Raw genomic sequence first — 18,608 nt, 5'->3', positions numbered from 1 at the left:
AATATAGAGGGCACAATCAAACATATCACTAGTGATCAGGGTCACTGGGAACTCCACCACTGAAAATGGGTGTCCCACATGTAATAAAATAGTGGTGAATCCTGTGCTGCTCGATGTAAAGTCTACAGCACTGATGGAGATGGCCGAGTGTTACCATTGTCCATGTCTGTCTGTTCTGTAGACTTTGAATGGAGCAGTGGATAAGTGATGCATAGTGATTCTGGGATAAAGCCTCATAGCTGGGGAGACGCGGACCAATATTGTTTGCCAAAAAATAGCGCACGTCTTTATGAATTTTGGCCACATCCTTTCTGAGATGCTTTTTTAAAACGGGTAAAATATATCTTTGTCCCGTGTTAGCCAGTAGAGGTAAAAAAATGTTTAAAAGAACTGAAGTCCTCAGTGATTGATACCTTGTAATGGCTAACTGAAAAGATGGTAATAATAGCAAGCTTTCGAGACTACCCAGGTCTCTTCATCAGGCTCAGTATAAACACAAAATCTGAAGAGTCACTGAAAAGATGGTAATAATAGCAAGCTTTCGAGACTACTCAGGTCTCTTCATCAGGCTCAATATAACACAAAATCTGAAGAGTCACTGAAAAGATGGTAATAATAGCAAGCTTTCGAGACTACTCAGGTCTCTTCTTCAGGCTCAGTATAAACACAAAATCTGAAGAGTCACTGAAAAGATGGTAATAATAGCAAGCTTTCGAGACTACTCAGGTCTCTTCATCAGGCTCAATATAACACAAAATCTGAAGAGTCACTGAAAAGATGGTAATAATAGCAAGCTTTCAAGACTACTCAGGTCTCTTCATAAGGCACGGTACCATGCCTGATGAAGAGACCTGCGTAGTCTCGAAAGCTTGCTATTATTACCATCTTTTCAGTTAGCCATTAAAAGGTATCAACCTTGAGGACTTCAGTTCTTTTAAACAATTTTTTAAAACGGTTGATCTATACATAGAGTATATATATAGCATATTATGCATTTTTAAGCACAATTTGCATTAGAATCCGTTACTATACCCCATATATACCTTAATAAGGCTATTCAATATATACAGTGCTGCCCTTCAATAAACGTTATTTGTAATGTTCCAGAGAACAACTTTTTGGAGCTTGCAGAGGAATGACTGTCTTTCTTATAACCATGAATGAAGTTCTTGAAGACACAAGGTAATTAGGGAGCATTTTTAACTATTTTGAACTATTCAAATGTGGAATTAATTGTGAAGCAAAAATGACTAAATTTAGATAGTAACTTGCTCGTAATTTTGGAAACATGAAAAATGCTAATTTTTCCTCTGATTTGGGATTTCCTATATATAGACACAGAACACAAAGTTCACACCTTGGGATGTGTCTGCACTTTCCTCTCCTGGGTCGGGATTTGATGTCATCTCTATGTTCAATGGGGCTTTACCTGAAGTAAAAAGAAATAAAATTATATAACTTCTCGAAAGCAGCAGGCAGTACGTACCTGTATTGTATATCATGGCTAACACAGTATGTACTGAATGTGGGGGGGGACACAGACAGAAGAGAGCCCCTGTCCAAGAATACAACAGAGTCCCCTTAGCAATTGAGCACCTGTGCGCAGGCTCGGACTGGCCCACAGGAGAACAGGAGAATTCCCCGGTGGGCCCCTGCGCTGGAGTGAGCTACTTACCCCCCAATATGAGCAGTATTTCGCCCTATTACATTATTCACTATGTATAGAAATAAGCAGCATCTCATCATTCACTCAACAAACTACCCAGTGCATAATTGCATACAAGTACTGATTAATGTGTGAGTGAGACTAGTTGAACAGTGGGCCCCCAGAGTTACTGGTGGGCCCTTGCCAAATCAGTCCGACACTGCCTTTGCAGCTGGGGATTACACCATTGGTATATCTGCCCCTGACTAAAAATAGTGCACGTATATAGAGGTGATCTCAGGGCTGAGGATGCCATGTCAAAGTTAACGATTAACATATTGAGCTGATCTTATCACAGGAGAGTAAAAAAACAAAAAAGGGATACAATTTGGTAAGTACGTTCAATAAATCAATAATCCTTCACATAGAATCTCAATTCTTAAAGAAAATAGGTTGTTTGATCAAGAGAGTGAAGATATGGCCGAGATCATGGATGATGCATTGAACCGGTGCAGGAGAGAATACAGCGGCGGAGAGAAATGAGAGGACGGCCACAGTGTCACCGGATAAACGATTATACTGAAAATTGACAGTTGTGGGGAATTTATTCCTGTTTCAGCTAATTAAAGTGTTAAAGTTCTTTAACACCATTCAACCGCCGCCAAAATCATAAAATATTGATCCAGAGATGGGCCCGGAGCCAAGAGAAAAGGAGGGGGCGGCAAGGGGGCAGAGTAACACTGTGCGAGAGAGACAACCACAAAAGAGGATAATACAAGACAGAAGAATATAAGACAAAGTGAGATATATTACTGCACCAATTGGGGACAACGTCATTTACAACACAACTCCTGCCACTTACTACCGTATCATCTACAAAATAGCCTTAATAATCACTGCAATCTGCGTCATTAGCATTTCACAGATCTGTATAGCCCTAAAGGCCGCTTTACACGCAGCGACATCGCTAAAGCGATGTCGTTGGGGTCACGGAATTCGTGATGCACATCCGGCCGCTTTAGCGATGTCGTTGCATGTGACACTTACGTGCGATCGAAAAAGGTCACAAAATCGTTCAAAATCGTTAATCGTTGACATGCTCCCCTATTCCCAATTATCGTTGCTGCTGCTGGTACGATGTTGTCCGTCATTCCTGCGGCAGCACACATCGCTATGTGTGATAGCGCAGGAACGAGGAACCTCACCTTACCTGCGGCCGCCAGCAATGAGGAAGGAAGGATGTGGGCAGGATGTTACGTCCTGCTCTTCTCCGCCCCTCCGCTTCTATTGGGCGGCCGCTTAGAAAGGAGGCGGTTTGCCGGTCACAGCGACGTCGCTAGGCAGGTAAGTGGTGTGACAGGTCCGAGCGATTTTGTGCGCCACGGGCAGCAATTTGCCCGTGACGCATAAACGATGGGGGTGGATAGACACACTAGCGATCTCGCTAGCGAAATCGCAGCGTGTAAAGCGGTCTTTACTCTCTTTAGGTCACAGATCTGTATAGCCCTTACTCTTTTTAGGTCACAGATCTATATAGCCCTTACTCTTTTTAGGTCACAGATCTATATAGCCCTTACTCTCTTTAAGTCACAGATCTGTATAGCCCTTACTCTCTTTAGGTCACAGATCTATATAGCCCTTACTCTCTTTAGGTTACAGATCTGTATAGCCCTTACTCTCTAGGTCACAGATCTATATAGCCCTTACTCTCTTTAGGTCACAAATCTGTATAGCCCTTACTCTCTTTAGGTCACAGATCTATAAAGCCCTTAAGGCCACTTTACACACAGCGACATCGCTAGCAATGTCGCTGGTGAAAGCACCCGCCCCCTTCGGTTGTGCGTCACGGGCAAATCGCTGCCCGTTGTGCACAACATCGCTAAGAACGGTCACACGTACTTTCCTGCCTAGCAACGTCGCTGTGGCCGGCGAACCACCTCCTTTCTAAGGGTGCGGTTCGTGCTGTGTCACAGCGACGTCACTAAGCGGCTGCCCAATGGAAGCGGAGGGGCAGAGATGAGTGAGCGGAACATCCCGCCCACCTCCTTCCTTCCTCATTGCCGGCGGCCACAGGTAAGGTGATGTTCTTCGTTCCTGCGGTGTCACACATAGCGATGTGTGCTGCTGCAGGAACGACGAACAACCTGTGTCCTGCAACAGCAACGATAATTGGGAATAGAACGACGCGTCAACGATCAACGATAAGGTAAGTAAGTTTGATCGTTAACGGTCGTTCCTGCGTTTCACAAGCAACGATGTCGCTAACGAGGCCGGATGTGCGTCACGAATTCCGTGACCCCAACGACATCTCGTTAGCGATATTGTTGCGTGTAAAGCGGCCTTTACTCTCTTTAGGTCACAGATCTGTATAGCCCTTACTCTAGTTAAGTCACAGATCTATATAGCCCTTACTCTTTTTAGGTCACAAATCTATATAGCCCTTACTCTCTTTAGGTCACAGATCTGTATAGCCCTTACTCTCTTTAGTTCACAGATCTATATAGCCCTTACTCTCTTTAGGTAACAGATCTATATAGCCCTTACTCTCTTTAGGTCACAGATCTATATGGCCCTTACTCTCTTTAGGTCACAGATCTGTATGGCCCTTACTCTCTTTAGTTCACAGATCTATATAGCCCTTACTCTCTTTAGTTCCCAGATCTATATAGCCCTTACTCTCTTTAAGTCACAGATCTATATAGCCCTTACTCTCTTTAGGTCACAGATCTGTACAGCCCTTACTCTCTTTAGTTCACAGATCTATATAGCCCTTACTCTCTTTAGGTCACAGATCTATATAGCCCTTACTCTCTTTAGGTCACAGATCTATATAGCCCTTACTCTCTTTAGGTCACAGATCTGTATAGCTCTTAAGGTTGCTTCACACGCTACGACATCGCTAGCGATTGCTAGCGGTGTCGAGCGCGATAGCACCCGCCCCCGTCGTACATGCGACATTTGGTGATCGCTGCCGTACCGAACATTATCGCTACGGCAGCGTCACACGCACATTCCTGTGCAGCGACGTCGCTGTGACTGCCGAACAATCCCTCCCTCAAGGGGGGGTGTGTTCGGCGTCATAGCGACGTCACTGCGGCGTCACACAGCGGCCCGCCAATAGAAGCGGAGGGGCAGAGATGAGCGGGACGTAACATCCCGCCCACCTCCTTCCTTCCGCATTGCCGGTGGACGCAGGTAAGGAGATGTTCGTCGTTCCTGCGGTGTCAAACATAGCGATGTGTGCTGCCGCAGGAACGACAAACAACATCGTACCTGCAGCAGCAACGATATTAAGGAAAGGAGCGACGTGTCAACGATCACCGTTTTTGGACGATTTTGCGATCGTTGATCGTCGCTTCTTGGTGTCACACGCTGCGATGTCGCTAACGGCGCCGGATGTGCGTCACTAACGACGTGACCCCGACGATATATCGGTAGCGATGTCGCAGCATGTAACGCACCCTTTACTCTCTTTGGGTCATAGATCTATATAGCCCTTACTCTCTTTAGGCCCTTCATGACACACAGGCTCAGTCTATGGTGGCCATCTACAGATCCGACCCGCTGAACTGGGCAAATTAGAGTGCAGATCTGCAGCATATCATATTGTAAATATTCAAAAATCAAAGGATCAATTTGGGATGTGGCTAATTGATTGTCTTTTATGTCCACAAAAGAGTTTTCAGATTAAATAGAAATTAGTTTTTGTTTATTAAAAATGTATTCTAGTCTACATAAATTTGTATCTACCCAATGGAGGGCAACAAAAGCGTCCTGACAAGTTCTCTTAACCGCCTCATCATACGGTGATTTTCTGTTTTTCGTTTTCATTTTTGCCTCCCTTTCATCCAAGAGCCATAACTTTTTTATCTTTCCGTCAATATAGCCATATGAGGACTTGTATCTTGCAAGACGAGTTGTACTTTTGAATAATATTCATTCTGCCCCATATTGTACTGGAACACGGGAAAAAAATTCCAACTGCGGTGAAATTGCAAAAAAAAAGTGCAATTCAACAATTGTTTTGTTTTTTTTTTATTTACCATGTTCACTATATAGTAAAACTGACCTGGTATTATGAATCCCCAGGTCGGTACAAGTTTATAGATACTAAACATGTATAGTTTTACTTTTATCTAAGTGGTAAAAAAAAATTCAGAAAAAAAAAAGAATAGTGCTTTTGTCGCCATTTTCCGAGACCCATAGCGTTCTCATTTTTCTGGATCTGAGGCTCAGTAATAGCTTATTTTTTACGTCTTGAGCTGGCCTTTTTAATTTTATCATTTTTGGATATGTGTGCTGTTTAGATCGCTTATTATTGCATTTTAATGCAATGTTGCGGTGACCAAAAAACGTAATTCTGGAGTTTTATTTTTTTTTTACCACTACGCCCTTTACCAATCAGATTAATTGATTTTTATATTTTTATAGATGGGCCTTTCTGAATGCGGTAATACCAAATATGTGTATTTTTTTCTTATTATAGATTTATTTTCAATGGGTGGGGCAAAAGGGGATGATTTTAACTTTTACGTTTTGGGGGTTTACTTTTTTTTAATTTTTGTATTGATCTTTGGGGATGTTATGCCTCCACTGTCCAATCACTTCTGCTGATCAGCGCAATGATTCAGCATCTGTCTGATTAGGAGAAATGCCACGTCAGCCCGCATTAAAGGGACAGACACGGCCAAGGATTTATATATACTTTGGTCATGAAGGGCTTAAAGAAGACCCCGACAGTGCCTGCTATTTTTTACATTTCACATTTGGATGATCCCAAACAATATAAAGTGTGACTGATGTATGAATCACAATACTATAAATGTTATTCTCCTAAATGAGTGGTTTGTAGAACATTTTTCGTCAAAAATAGCTGAGCCTCTCCGAGTACTATGTTTCTGGCTTTCTAAAGACAAGGTAGACTTACCATGTTCCCTGTGCTCCTCCGGTTGGCTCCTGCAGACAGTTACAATTCTTTCCAGGATGGCTTCACCATGCATCAGCCTCCACTGTGTAAGATTTTGATGGTGACTTGCTGAACGTAGATGTGACATCATACCAAGACGAGACCCCGAAGCACTGTCACATGGGGCACAGCGAAAACAGACATCGCTTCCACCAACACCTTCAATGGCCTGCAAAAACTGCAAAGAGACTTGTTACTTAACCCTCTGGTGGGAACAATATCTTTAATAACGACTTTGGAAATAATGTGCCTGTCAGGCGCAGGCTAGAAAAATACCTATAATATCTAATTTTTGCAAGAGACCTTCATAGGGATGCAATAAAAGAGACTACACATTATCAGGTGCAAACCAAACCCATTTACTCAACATAAAAGTAATAACTCCGAAATACACACATTTCAAAACTCCCACCAAATAGTCCCCAGTTGTAACACATCACGGTTAATAAAAAGAGAAAAATTTGGCAAAAAAACATAATTTCAAGGCACCTAAAATAATATTACACACATAATTATTCAGAATTAGATCCTGAAGTTTCCCCAGAAAAAACACATTTGCAGAGCAAAGAGCAAGAGCAACCTTATAAAGTGTGATGTGTTCGGGAACAATGAGCCTGAGAAGCCAGCACATGTATATCTGCCCTCCTGAAGCTCTGCAGACCAACTGTGGTATCAGGTTTCACACAGCAGCTAGAGCCAGGAGACTACCTGGAGAGAGGGGATTTCCTGAAAATCTGGTGAGGAGGGAGAAATGAAAGTAAAAGAAAAGCGCCTGTCAGGCACATTAATCCCATCCGAGGGTTAATATTGTTGTCAAATTTTTGGAGATATAAAATACAATCTAACAGATGTCAATTACAGAAGAATTTTAGAAAATGTAAAAATCCAGATGTTTTGTCATATCGCACACGGAATGACAAAATTAAATAGATGAAAACCAACATATAAGGCCACAAGCACAACATATGGCCACCAATCTTTCAGCCAGCCAACAACTGTTAAGGTTGAGATCCCATGTTGTGGATCTGATCTGCATTAAATCCCCAATTCAAAGCTGCATCTGCACTTTTTAGTTGGGTATTAAACTAAATCGATGTTAATGGCTAAAACGTGTAAAAATCGGCAACTTGACCGCAAGGTAATGGACAACCGCAAAACATGATCAAATTCGGAACTACATAAATCTGCAACAGGTGAATGGGGTTATGATAAAACCATTTATTTGTATTCGACTGCGGACTTGTGATGTGAACTTGGCTTACGTATTTGGAGAGAAGTGGCCAACAAACACACCTGATACCGTTTGGCTCCGAGGAATCATCTTATCCCTATTTTCACCATCTGCATCCATCAGATTGGTTGTCTTGAGACAATGGCAGGACTGGGATACAGCTCCCATTAACTGGTTTTATAGCTGTAGGTAAAGCACTAAACATATGTAACTATTGGGTTGTCACCCCAATGTCCTGATGACACCTATGATATGTCACAAAGTGTATATATATTGAATTGGATTTACTTAATTGATCTGTCATATTAATACAACAGCATCATACATTACATATCCTTAGTAGAAATTACTGCAAAACTATGATTCTATTAACCCGAAGTATCAGATATCAGAATTATAATTATCTGATACTATTCCGCATATTGGCGTCTCTTTCAATCCAGGTTTGCTGTAATATAATCTTAAGAATAGATATGACTAATATGTCAAGAAATACTGCTTCATGGATTGGGTGCAGCACAATGATGATATCAAGAATTGCCTGTAGGGGGCTCTACCAGCAAAGCTATACTTTAGACTGTAAGCTCCACTAAACAGGGCCATCTCACAGTCTCCATCGGTTACTTATTAAATCGCTCAACGTCTTATCTGTATGTCGCTCTAGTAATAGAGATTGGCATGTATTATACAGTTTCATTGCCATGCTATCACAATTAAGGAGAACTAGTATAACGAAAAATTGTGCTACAGTATATATATAGAGCTAACATGAAAATATCCCTAGAAAAGTGTTGCCTAGTTGGTTTCCTTTTCTTTAATGCATTTATTTAAATCTGGCTAATCGAAATGCTACGCAGATTCGGTCATTGTGGAGCTGCCCGTGGCATCTGCTAAGGTCAAATGGAGCTGTATGCGGCTATAGAAGACTCAGACCCATAGTGGAGAAAGTATGTAACCTAATGTCTGTAGCTAGAACAGTCATTATGGAAAAATCTAAAGGCCCCGTCACACGCGACGATATATCGTGCGATCGCATAAGCGATCGCACCCGCCCCCGTCGTTTGTGCATCACGGGCAATTTGTTGCCCGTGGCACACAATGTCGTTAACCCCCGTCACACGTACTTACCTCCCTAACGACGTCGCTGTGGGCGGCGAACATCCTCTTGCTGAAGGGGGTTAGACTTCGGCATCACAGCGACATCACACAGCGGCCGCCCAATAGAAGCGGAGGGGCGGAGATGAGCAGGACGTAACATCCCGCCCACCTCCTTCCTTCCGCATTGCCGGCGGGACGCAGGTAAGCTGTGTTCGTCGTTCCTGTGGTGTCACACGTTGCGATGTGAGTCATGAGCCAGATCAGACACCGCATACTTTGCACTGACGAGGGGCAAGCACCCCGAAACACTGTGTCTGCAAATTGGGATTCTGAGCTTGCATATATCCTGAGTCATATTGCAAAGGATTGTTAAAAATCCACTTGTGACTTTTAGGATCGCTACTTCCAATAGGTGGCACTGCGCTAGAGTTTGTCTCCTTTACTGGAGAGACAATTTGAACGTAGCGATGTGTGCTGCCTCAGGAACGACGAAAAACCAGCGCGCAGAAGGAGGAACGACATTATGAAAATGAACGACGTGTCAACGAGCAACGATAAGGTGAGTATTTTTGCTCGTTAACAGTCGTTCGGTGGTGTCACATGCTACGACATCTCTAACGATGCTGGATGTGCGTCACAAATTTCGTGACCCCGACGACATATCGTTAGATATATCGTAGCGTGTGACGGGGCCTAAAGGCACCACTACAATCTTTTGTTTTGGAGTTGTGCTTTAAGTCTAAAGGGTGCTTTACACGCTGCGACATCGCTAACGATATATCGTTGGGGTCACATCATTAGTGACGCACATCCGGCGCCGTTAGCGACATCGCAGCGTGTGACACCAATGAGCGACAATCAACGAGCACAAAAACGTGAAAAATTGTTGCTCGTTGACACGACGTTCATTTCCTTAAAATCGTTGCTGCTGCAGGCACGATGTTGTTCGTCGTTCCTGTGGCAGCACACATCGCTATGTGTGACAACGCAGGAACGACGAACATCTCCTTACCTGCGTCCACCAGCAATGAGGAAGGAAGGAGGTAGGCGTCATGTTCCGGCCGCTCATGTCCGCCCCTCCTCTTCTATTGGACGGCCGTTTTGTGACATCGCTGTGACACCAAACGCACCTCCCCCTTGAAGGAGGGATTGTTCGGCATCACCAGCGACGTTGCAGAACAAGTATGTGCGTGTGACGCTGTCGTAGCGATAATGTTCGCTACGGCAACGATCACCACATATCGCACCAACAACAGGGGCGGGTGCTATCGCTCGTGACATCGCTAGCAATCGCTAGCGACATCGCAGCGTCTAAAGCACCCTTAAGTACTCTGCCCCGGATCTTATACTCACCCTTTCATCTTTTTTCAGTGTTGCTCCGGTCCCGTGGCGCCATCCTGTGCCCATAACTGGCCAGAAATCAGAAGTTATGTCACAAAATGTCAATGCAAGTCTATGAGAGCCAGAGCGAGGCTCTCATAGACTCATATTGAGCTGTGACCTTCAGCTTGCTCCATGAAACACTGGAAGAGCTGCTGGCAGGTCAGAAATTACAGGAGATTGGTCGGAATGGTGTTGATAAAAGATGAAGATGCCAGCATGTGAGAATAAGACAGGGGACAGGGCATTGTAGATTAAAAACACCACTTCAGCAGTGTATTAAAAAAAACCCACTGGAGTGCTGCCTTAAGCACGCCTTGTAACTTCTCTCCAAAACTGGTTGTAAATGACTAATTTCGTGATTTACACAGTTCTAGCCATTCAGGGCTGTGACATGGACATGGTCTCATAATATTAATCCTGCTTACAAAACAAATCATAATCAGAGTGCCCTCTACCAAGTAGCATTGACATCAGTGATTGTTTTTAATGTAAAGAGAAAGAAATGTTAGAAGATGGAGAAATAAGCATTACTAACCTTTTAAATTTCACCACTGTTTCTGGAATTATAGGAAGTGATGACATCCCATTCATCAGTCACATGACCAGTGCAGCCAATCACTTACTGCCAATCACCATTAGGGTGAAGTTTGCATATAAGGCATGTGACCGCTAAGGCCACTGATTGGATGCAGCAGTCATGTGGCTTATAGACTGGGTGTAATCACTCCTCCTACCGACAAGACCAACCAGATCAGCGGCACTGGAGTGGCAGGGGGTTCAAAGGGACTGAATGTTTGTTTCCTTATTTTATAACATTTCCTGGAAGAAAAGCCCCTTTAAGTGCAGCCAATCTCCAGAATTACAAGGTAAGTCATAAAATATTTAACATAAAAAAGAGATTTTCTTAACAATTTACCGCAAACATTCTGAAGTCTACTTGAAGATTCCTCACCTTGTAGACACGCAGGCTCTCTTCATGTCCCCCTCCTTGCACATGCAGCTGGATTTTCTCTCTGCTGTTGCTTTCATATCCACACAGGTTACATCTCAGGTGCAAAGGAGGGAAAGAAGACGCCTGGCTATATCCACTGATCGGAAGCTCTGCAGCGGAGGCTTGTGCAGTGGCCAGTGCTGCACCTCCCTCTCTCATATGGGCAGCCAACTGATATTTCTGGGCATGTTTGTCAGTTTTCAGGTGCAGCTGGAAGTTGGCTTTAAGTTGGGTGCTATAAGAGCAAAGACGACAGCAGTGCAAGTCTCCTCTGACCTCTCTCCACTCCCGCTCAGGTAGAGACCGGCCTCTGCTGGCATGAGAAAGTAATCCTTCCAGACTATCGGTGGTATAACAGCGGCACACCAGACAGCGGAATACGCCAGGGGATACTTCGTCATCAGGGCTTGAAGATGTGTCGGGTAAGGATGGAGGTGCAGGAATGGCCATTCCAGAAGGGTTTGGAGCATTCAGCTGTGAATTTGGCTGGGAGTCTGAAGTGAGAAGGTTACACACTGCAGAATAAAAGAGGACAGTGTAAAGCATGCAGGAATAAAACGCCATAGTATATAAGGGATCTACACTATTCCACACAACCGCTTGCCTGAAACTATGTTCAATATTACAGTATATTAAAGTGCATCTGTCCCCAAATTTCACAATGCAAACTGCATACATTATTAAAGAGGTTGTCCACTACTTTTAAATTGTTGGCCTATCTGGCACCCCCACCAATTAGCTGTTCTCGGTGCACGCAGCAGCCGGTCTTCTGATAGTGGCAGCAGCCAGGTACTGCCCATCCGCTTCCCATTCAAATCAATAGGGGGCAGATGTGCAGTACCTGGACACTATCAGAAGACAGGGCAGCTCCGTAACTGAGCATTTCCGGCACTTGCTGTCGCCGCCAGCACAGAGAACAGCTGATTGGTGGGGGTGCCGGGTGTTGGACCACGGCCGATCAGACATTGATGATCTATCTATTAATGACATTCTCTCTCTCTCTCATTATTCTGGCATTTGGCAAATATAAATAATTTTTGTGATCCTAAATGACCTAAAACGGGAGAGGTCTATTCTGATTTCATGTCATATAGTGAGAAAAACATGCATATGTGTCTTTTTAGATAATGTATGTAAACTTCTGGTCTCAACAGTGTGCAGTATATGATTTTGATTTGTAGTGAAATATTACCATCTCCCGTATTAGAATTACTGTACATTTCAATAAACAAATGCACCTTCTTACCTTCTTTTCACACATTTATTTTTCTTAAGGTAGTCCTTAATACAATGTCATTGTTCAGATTTTATATATATATAATTAGCTGTAGTGCCCGGGTGTTTCCTGGGATTGTAACGGTCTCTCTCCCAGTCTCTGTCTGACTGTCTCTTTCTGACTGTCTCTGTGTGTCTGTCTGTCTGTCTCTATCTGTCTGTCTGTCTCTTTCCGCGTCTGTCTCTTTCCGCGTCTGTCTCTTTCCGCGTCTGTCTCTTTCCGCGTCTGTCTCTTTCCGCGTCTGTCTCTTTCCGCGTCTGTCTCTTTCCGTGTCTGTCTCTTTCCGCGTCTGTCTCTTTCCGTGTCTGTCTCTGTCCAGGTCTGTCTCTGTCCAGGTCTGTCTCTGTCCAGGTCTGTCTCTGTCCAGGTCTCTTTCCTTCCCTGTCTGTCTCTATCCCTGTCTGTCTCATTCCCTGTCTGTGTCTGTTTGCCTCTTTTCCTGTCTGTCTCTGTCTATCTCTTTCCTTTTCTGTACCTGTCTGTCTGTGTCTGTCTGCCTCTCTGTCTCTTTGATTGTCTGTCTGTCTCTCTCTGTCTCTTTCCCTGTCTGTCTCTGTCTCTCTGTCAGTCTCTTTCCCTGTCTGCCTCTTACTCTGTCTGTGCCTGTCTGTCTCTTTCTGTCTCTCTCTATCCCTCTCCCCACTGACATCTTATTACCTCACACATAAGCTTCTTATACTATGAATGTCCTTTGTTCCTATGGCACCCAATCACAGCTGCTATTAATAACCTTTAGCTCGCAGCTCCATTGACTTTAATGGAGGCAGGTTTATTGGGGAGTAACTGTAAAGCGTAGGGTTAAATTTTCCCGTCAAAACATAGTCTATGATGTTCCCTGAGTCACATGGGGTGTCTGTGCAAAATTTCGTGATTGTAAATTCGACGGTGCAGATTCCTTTAGCGGACATATACACACACACACACACACACACACACACACACACACATACATACATATGTACCATGTATGGGTGCTCAGTACTCGTAAAGAGCAGTCAGATGCTCGGACAGGCTCAATTCCTGTACCGAGTGTAACGGAAGAAACCAAGAAAAAGGCCAAAACTTGTTATTAATGGCTAACTCCTTACCAACAACACCAATAGGATCAATTGAGTTACAAGCCAGAAAAAAAACAAAACTTTTTTCTTTTTTTTATAAAAGATTTTTCTTTATTTATGTTTATACTAGAAAGGCATATTTTATGTGTCTTTCTAGTATAAACACGTGAATTTTATGGATGTATCGTGAAGAGGAATGTTCTTTGCATATCCCCCAATTTATTCATTGCAATTATTTTGTTTGCTTTATTTTTAATCACTTAAGTAAAGGAAAATATTTTATAAAAGAAAAAAGTTTTTTTTCTGGCTTCTAACTCAATTGATCTTATTGGCGACTGTAACTTAAGTATATGGTGAACTCCAGCATTTTTATGGAAGATCTTCTGGAAAAATGCTCAAGTTCCTCATTGACTTCCATTATCTTTGGTACACTAGTCAAGCCCGTCTGAGTATCTAACTGTTACGAGTACCAAGCACCAGAGCATAGTAATGCTCGCTCATCACAATTACTAATGCGTGTCCTTACCTTGGTTTCCACTTGAGCTGAAGTGCATGGGATTAAAAAGAAGTGGATGCTCCAGTCCCTGTTCTGGTGCAAGTGGACCTCCATAGAATGGAAAGTTGTCTTGGCCCATTCCCAGTCCTTGGTGAAGCAGGAGTACATTCTGCATGTGCTTCTCACTGGTCATATGTATACGTAAGTTGCGGGAAATGTTAGTTTCATAATTACACACCTTACAGTGCCAAGATGCCTTTTGCTTAAGCTGACGGTCAGTGGGAGATGTTTGACTTCCTTCTCCCTGTCCTGTGTTCACTGTTGGAGCTGCTAAGGGTGGAACTGATGTGTTGGCTGTTTGACCTGAACCTTGATAGCCTTGTAGATTGGCCAAGTGTTTGTCAGACTGCATGTGTATGGTGAGATTTCCTTTAGTGGTTGTGGAATAATTACAAGCTTCACAACGATATGGCTTATAGCCACAGTTGTAGCTTTCACCTCTTGCTAAACGAGGATGCTGCTGGCCACTGTGGCAATAAGAACAATGGCTATGACTTTCGGGATGTTTTTCCTTCATGTGAACATCTAATGTCTGTTGGTATTTGTAATGCCAGTTACATTTTGGACATTTAAGAGTTTTGCATGAATTGCGAGAGTGTAGAAGGGAAAGCTGGCCTTGAAGAGAAAGACTTTGGAATGGCTGGGGGCCTGAGGATGTTGTGCAGTCATCGAAGGCCAGAGGCCCCCGATCTGCATCTGTTTGGTTACCCCCTTTGTCAGAGCCGTGGAAAGCTCCCATTTGTAATAAGGAATTTGTCATCAGTGGACCATAGAAGCTTTGGTTTGCAAGTAGCTGTTCATTGATGTCTGAGGTTTGTGAGGCAGAAGCGTTGCTTTCTGGCATGTCCTCTCCCTCTTCCTCAACATCTTCACCTAGTGCCTCTGCTTCTGCTGAGCACCAGTTTTCAACACTGTTCTTTTCATCATTGTTGGCCCTTGAATCTTTGGCTTCATTTGAGTGGGATGTTTCTGTGGATTCACATTTGTGATAACTTAAGGATGAGTTGGGCACCAGGCCCATTGAAAGTTTAGGACTTTCTGGTTTCCCTTGAAAAGTCACATGACTTTTGGTATCATTGTGTTTTGTGTCTTTCATTAAACCTTCCAATATTCCAGATTGTTCGGTTGTACTTTGGATTACATCTAAGAGTGGGGTGTCTTGAACATCAGAAAGGGCAACATTCTCTGGCTCCTGGCCAGCATCTAACACAATGTGGCTTTTTTTTGGTTCTAAAAGGCTGAGAAAAACGTGCCCACTTGATCTATGAATGATACCAGAGGTCTCCCCTGATGCCAATTGATCTTGATATGGGTGCTCTAACTCATGGAAGTGGGAAGCATGCAAACCCAGCTGCTTTCCGCTTCGAAAATTGAGCTGGCAAGGGAGACAAATCCAAGTACCATCCACTCTTTGTGTCCTTATAGACTCCCCAGTTGATTTATGTATTAAATCATCTTCCCCTTTTTGCCCTTCTGCTTCCTTTTCTTTGGGTTGGTCTTGTTTTCTGGGCGAGTTGCCAGGCGCCGGTTGAGTAAGATCGGCTGCCTCAGCTGAGGTATGTAGGGATATTTGGTTAGAGCGAAAGCCTTGGTAGGTGGCGGTGAGACGAAAAGAGGTGAGTGGAGGACGTGACAACAATGTGCTTTTAGGGGAGTCCTGTGGTGAAGTTGGAGAAAGAAAAGCATCTTCCTCCTCTTCCTCACCATTCAGGAGGTAGACAGTTCCATCACTAGAAAAAAGCACATGGCCCACCAGGGCCTCCCCTCTGTCCTCATTTTCCTCTGTACAGTTTGGCTGTAAAGGAGATGATAGCTTTGGCAGATAATTTGGATGTGGAGAGCTGGGAGTCACAGGTCGCTGCAACAAGGAGGATGTCGGACTGACATCTTGATATCCTCCTCCCGCAGCAGATACAGAGGAGGAGGAGGAGAAGGACAATTCTGGAGACGGGTTTGGAGGTGGGAGAGGGGTATCTTTGGTGGCTTTTGGGCAATGGGGTAAATTGAGGTCCAGAGGCCAGGAACTTCTTTCATCCTGCTCAGAAGTAACAAGGAAGCTCTCATCAGCATCCATAGCTGCACGGTTGATATGCAAGAATCATCTCAGACACAGCCCTGTGAACAAAAGAAGAATATTTATGAATAAAAATAAACACACAGTAGTTAGCAAAACTAATGGTAAATCACAATGTTTTCAGTGTGTAAATAATTATTAGTAGAATATTTTTTTTTTTGCATGACCTGTCAAATAGCTTATAATTCAATGCATGAGCTAGATATAAAAAGCGCTATTCACTGCATGCGTGCCTGTTAACACAAGAGTTAATTTATATACAATTTGCCTGGGGCTGTATGAGGGATGATGAGGAACAATCACCTGCCTCTCTGGCTTGAAAGAATTTGACCAATCTAATCTTTGACAAGGAATATGTTATGACAAGGTAAGGGTTAATTGCTGTTCTGCTGGTCTCTCTCCTCCCCCTCCCTGGAGTCCTTATAATTCTGCTCCCCACAGAGTCTGATGTTGAGGTGATTAAAGAGCTGTGAGCCTGAGCACATTAGCATGTTAATGAGTATGGAAATTATTAACGAAAGAGTTTCATTCTACAGCTTGAGAGCGGAGGGGGTTTAATATAGGGTGGGGGTGGGGTGGGGTGAAGCACTGGTGCAAGAATGGGGGGCGAAATTGTTGAGGAAAGGAATAAAAAAAATAAAGCTAGAACGTGTTTTGCTATGGTAATCACACCATCAAGCTGCCATCTATCAGGATATACGGCTATGTACGCACCAACGTCAATAAATACCTCCGTAGTTCAATATGTAGCTGTCCTCATTATCGATAATCACTTTAATTGTTTATATTCCTCTTCATAATCAGAACCCGAGCCGGCCTCAAATAGCCAATTTATGCAGCCATCACAGGCCAGCATAGTAATGAGCATCTAGCGAGGGACAACCAAGTCATTCTGCCATGCCCTCAAGAATATATCATCTAAAAAAGAAGCACGTGTACTGGGTTTCCCAAATAGACAGTGTTTGTTACTACTAATCAAGCCTTACAACACCGGATCCATCTACCACATTCTGTGCTTAGAAATGGGTTCATTAGAAAAGAACAGTCTGGCATCTTTCACGCACTTGCTACATTACGTTTATACAATAGTTTACTTTCAATGAATCACATAGTGGTATACTAGTGGGTAAGCCTCTACTCCTCCCCCGAAGAGCACAGACTAATATGAATTTCCTTCAAAGCATAACTCAACATTGATGATTGTCTTTATATTTTGTAGGCCCTTAACTTCCCTGCAAATCAGTGGAGGGGGTCTGAGTTTTTAAACGCCCACAAATGACTCAGAAGTGCGCAGACTACTTCTGCCTCCTGAGCTGCTCACTTTAGAGCTCTTTTTTTTTGGACATGCTTGGGTGTCTCATTCCTGGACCCCACCATTCTGCAAGGAATTTAAAGCGAACCAATCACCAGGATTTTCGTATATAACCTAAAGCCAGTGCTATACTGGCGCTATCATGCTGATTCTATACATACCTTTAGTTGTCAGATTGGATGTATAGGTTCTGAAATAAAGGCAAGTAAAGTTACAGAAATGTAGAGCTTTTTGATTGGCAGCAGCTGCCAAATAGCTAATATGTGGGTTGGGTTTTGCTATCTATTCCCGCAACTGTCTGCTGCCTGGCTTCTGTAGAGGCACCACTAACCAAACACCATCATGAAGATGTGGAGGAGATCTCCAAATAAAGGCCGCTTTACACACAGCGGCATCGCTAAAGCGATGTCGATGGGGTCACAGAATTCGTGACGCACATCCGGCCTCGTTAGCGACGTTGTTGCGTGTGAAACGTACAAGCGACCGCTAACGAGCAAAAATACTCACCTTATCGTTGCTCGTTGACATGGTGCTCCATTCCCAAATATCGTTGCTGTTGCAGGTACGATGTTGTTCGTCGTTCCTGCAGAAGCACACATCGCTACGTGTGACACCGCAGGAACGAGGAACCTCACCTTACCTGCGGCCGCCTGCAATGAGGAAGGAGGTGGGCGGGATGTTTCAACCGCTCATCTCCGCCCCTCCGCTTCTATTGGGCGGCCGCTTAGTGACGCCACTGTGACGCCGAACGAACCACCGCCTTAGAAAGGAGGCGGTTCGACGGTCACAGCGACGTTGCTAGGCAGGTAAAAAGTGTGACGGGTCCAAGCAATGTTGTGCGCCACGGGCAGCGATTTGCCCGTGACGCACAACCGATGGGGGCGGGTACGCACGCTAGCGAGATCGCAGTGTGTAAAGTGGCCTTTAGTCAGAGACAAAGTTGTTGAGAAGTACAAATCAGGGTTGGGTTCTAAAAAAATATTCCAATCTCTGATGACCCGCTGGAGCACCATCAAAT

At 43.8% G+C, this 18,608-nt stretch overlaps 1 protein-coding gene across 2 annotated transcripts in view; it reads right to left on the bottom strand.

Annotated features, from left to right (window-relative positions):
* Positions 1–18,608, bottom strand: part of ZFHX2 (zinc finger homeobox 2) — a 124,431-nt gene that overhangs the window by 58,297 nt on the left and 47,526 nt on the right. For both annotated transcript variants that reach the window (XM_075319226.1, XM_075319235.1), the window contains exons 2-5: positions 14,175–16,319; positions 11,276–11,829; positions 6,573–6,789; positions 1,358–1,429 (exon numbers count right to left, since the gene is read on the bottom strand). In XM_075319226.1, coding sequence (XP_075175341.1) covers positions 1,358–1,429; positions 6,573–6,789; positions 11,276–11,829; positions 14,175–16,278 — 2,947 coding nt within the window. In that variant the 5' untranslated portion in view covers positions 16,279–16,319. The remainder of the gene's footprint in view (positions 1–1,357; positions 1,430–6,572; positions 6,790–11,275; positions 11,830–14,174; positions 16,320–18,608) is intronic.

Source organism: Anomaloglossus baeobatrachus, chromosome 1 (genome assembly GCF_048569485.1).
Source record: "Anomaloglossus baeobatrachus isolate aAnoBae1 chromosome 1, aAnoBae1.hap1, whole genome shotgun sequence".
NCBI classification, from domain to species: domain Eukaryota; kingdom Metazoa; phylum Chordata; class Amphibia; order Anura; family Aromobatidae; genus Anomaloglossus; species Anomaloglossus baeobatrachus.
The sequence above is the reverse complement of the archived record's forward strand: the minus strand, read 5'-3'. Positions and strand labels throughout refer to the sequence as shown.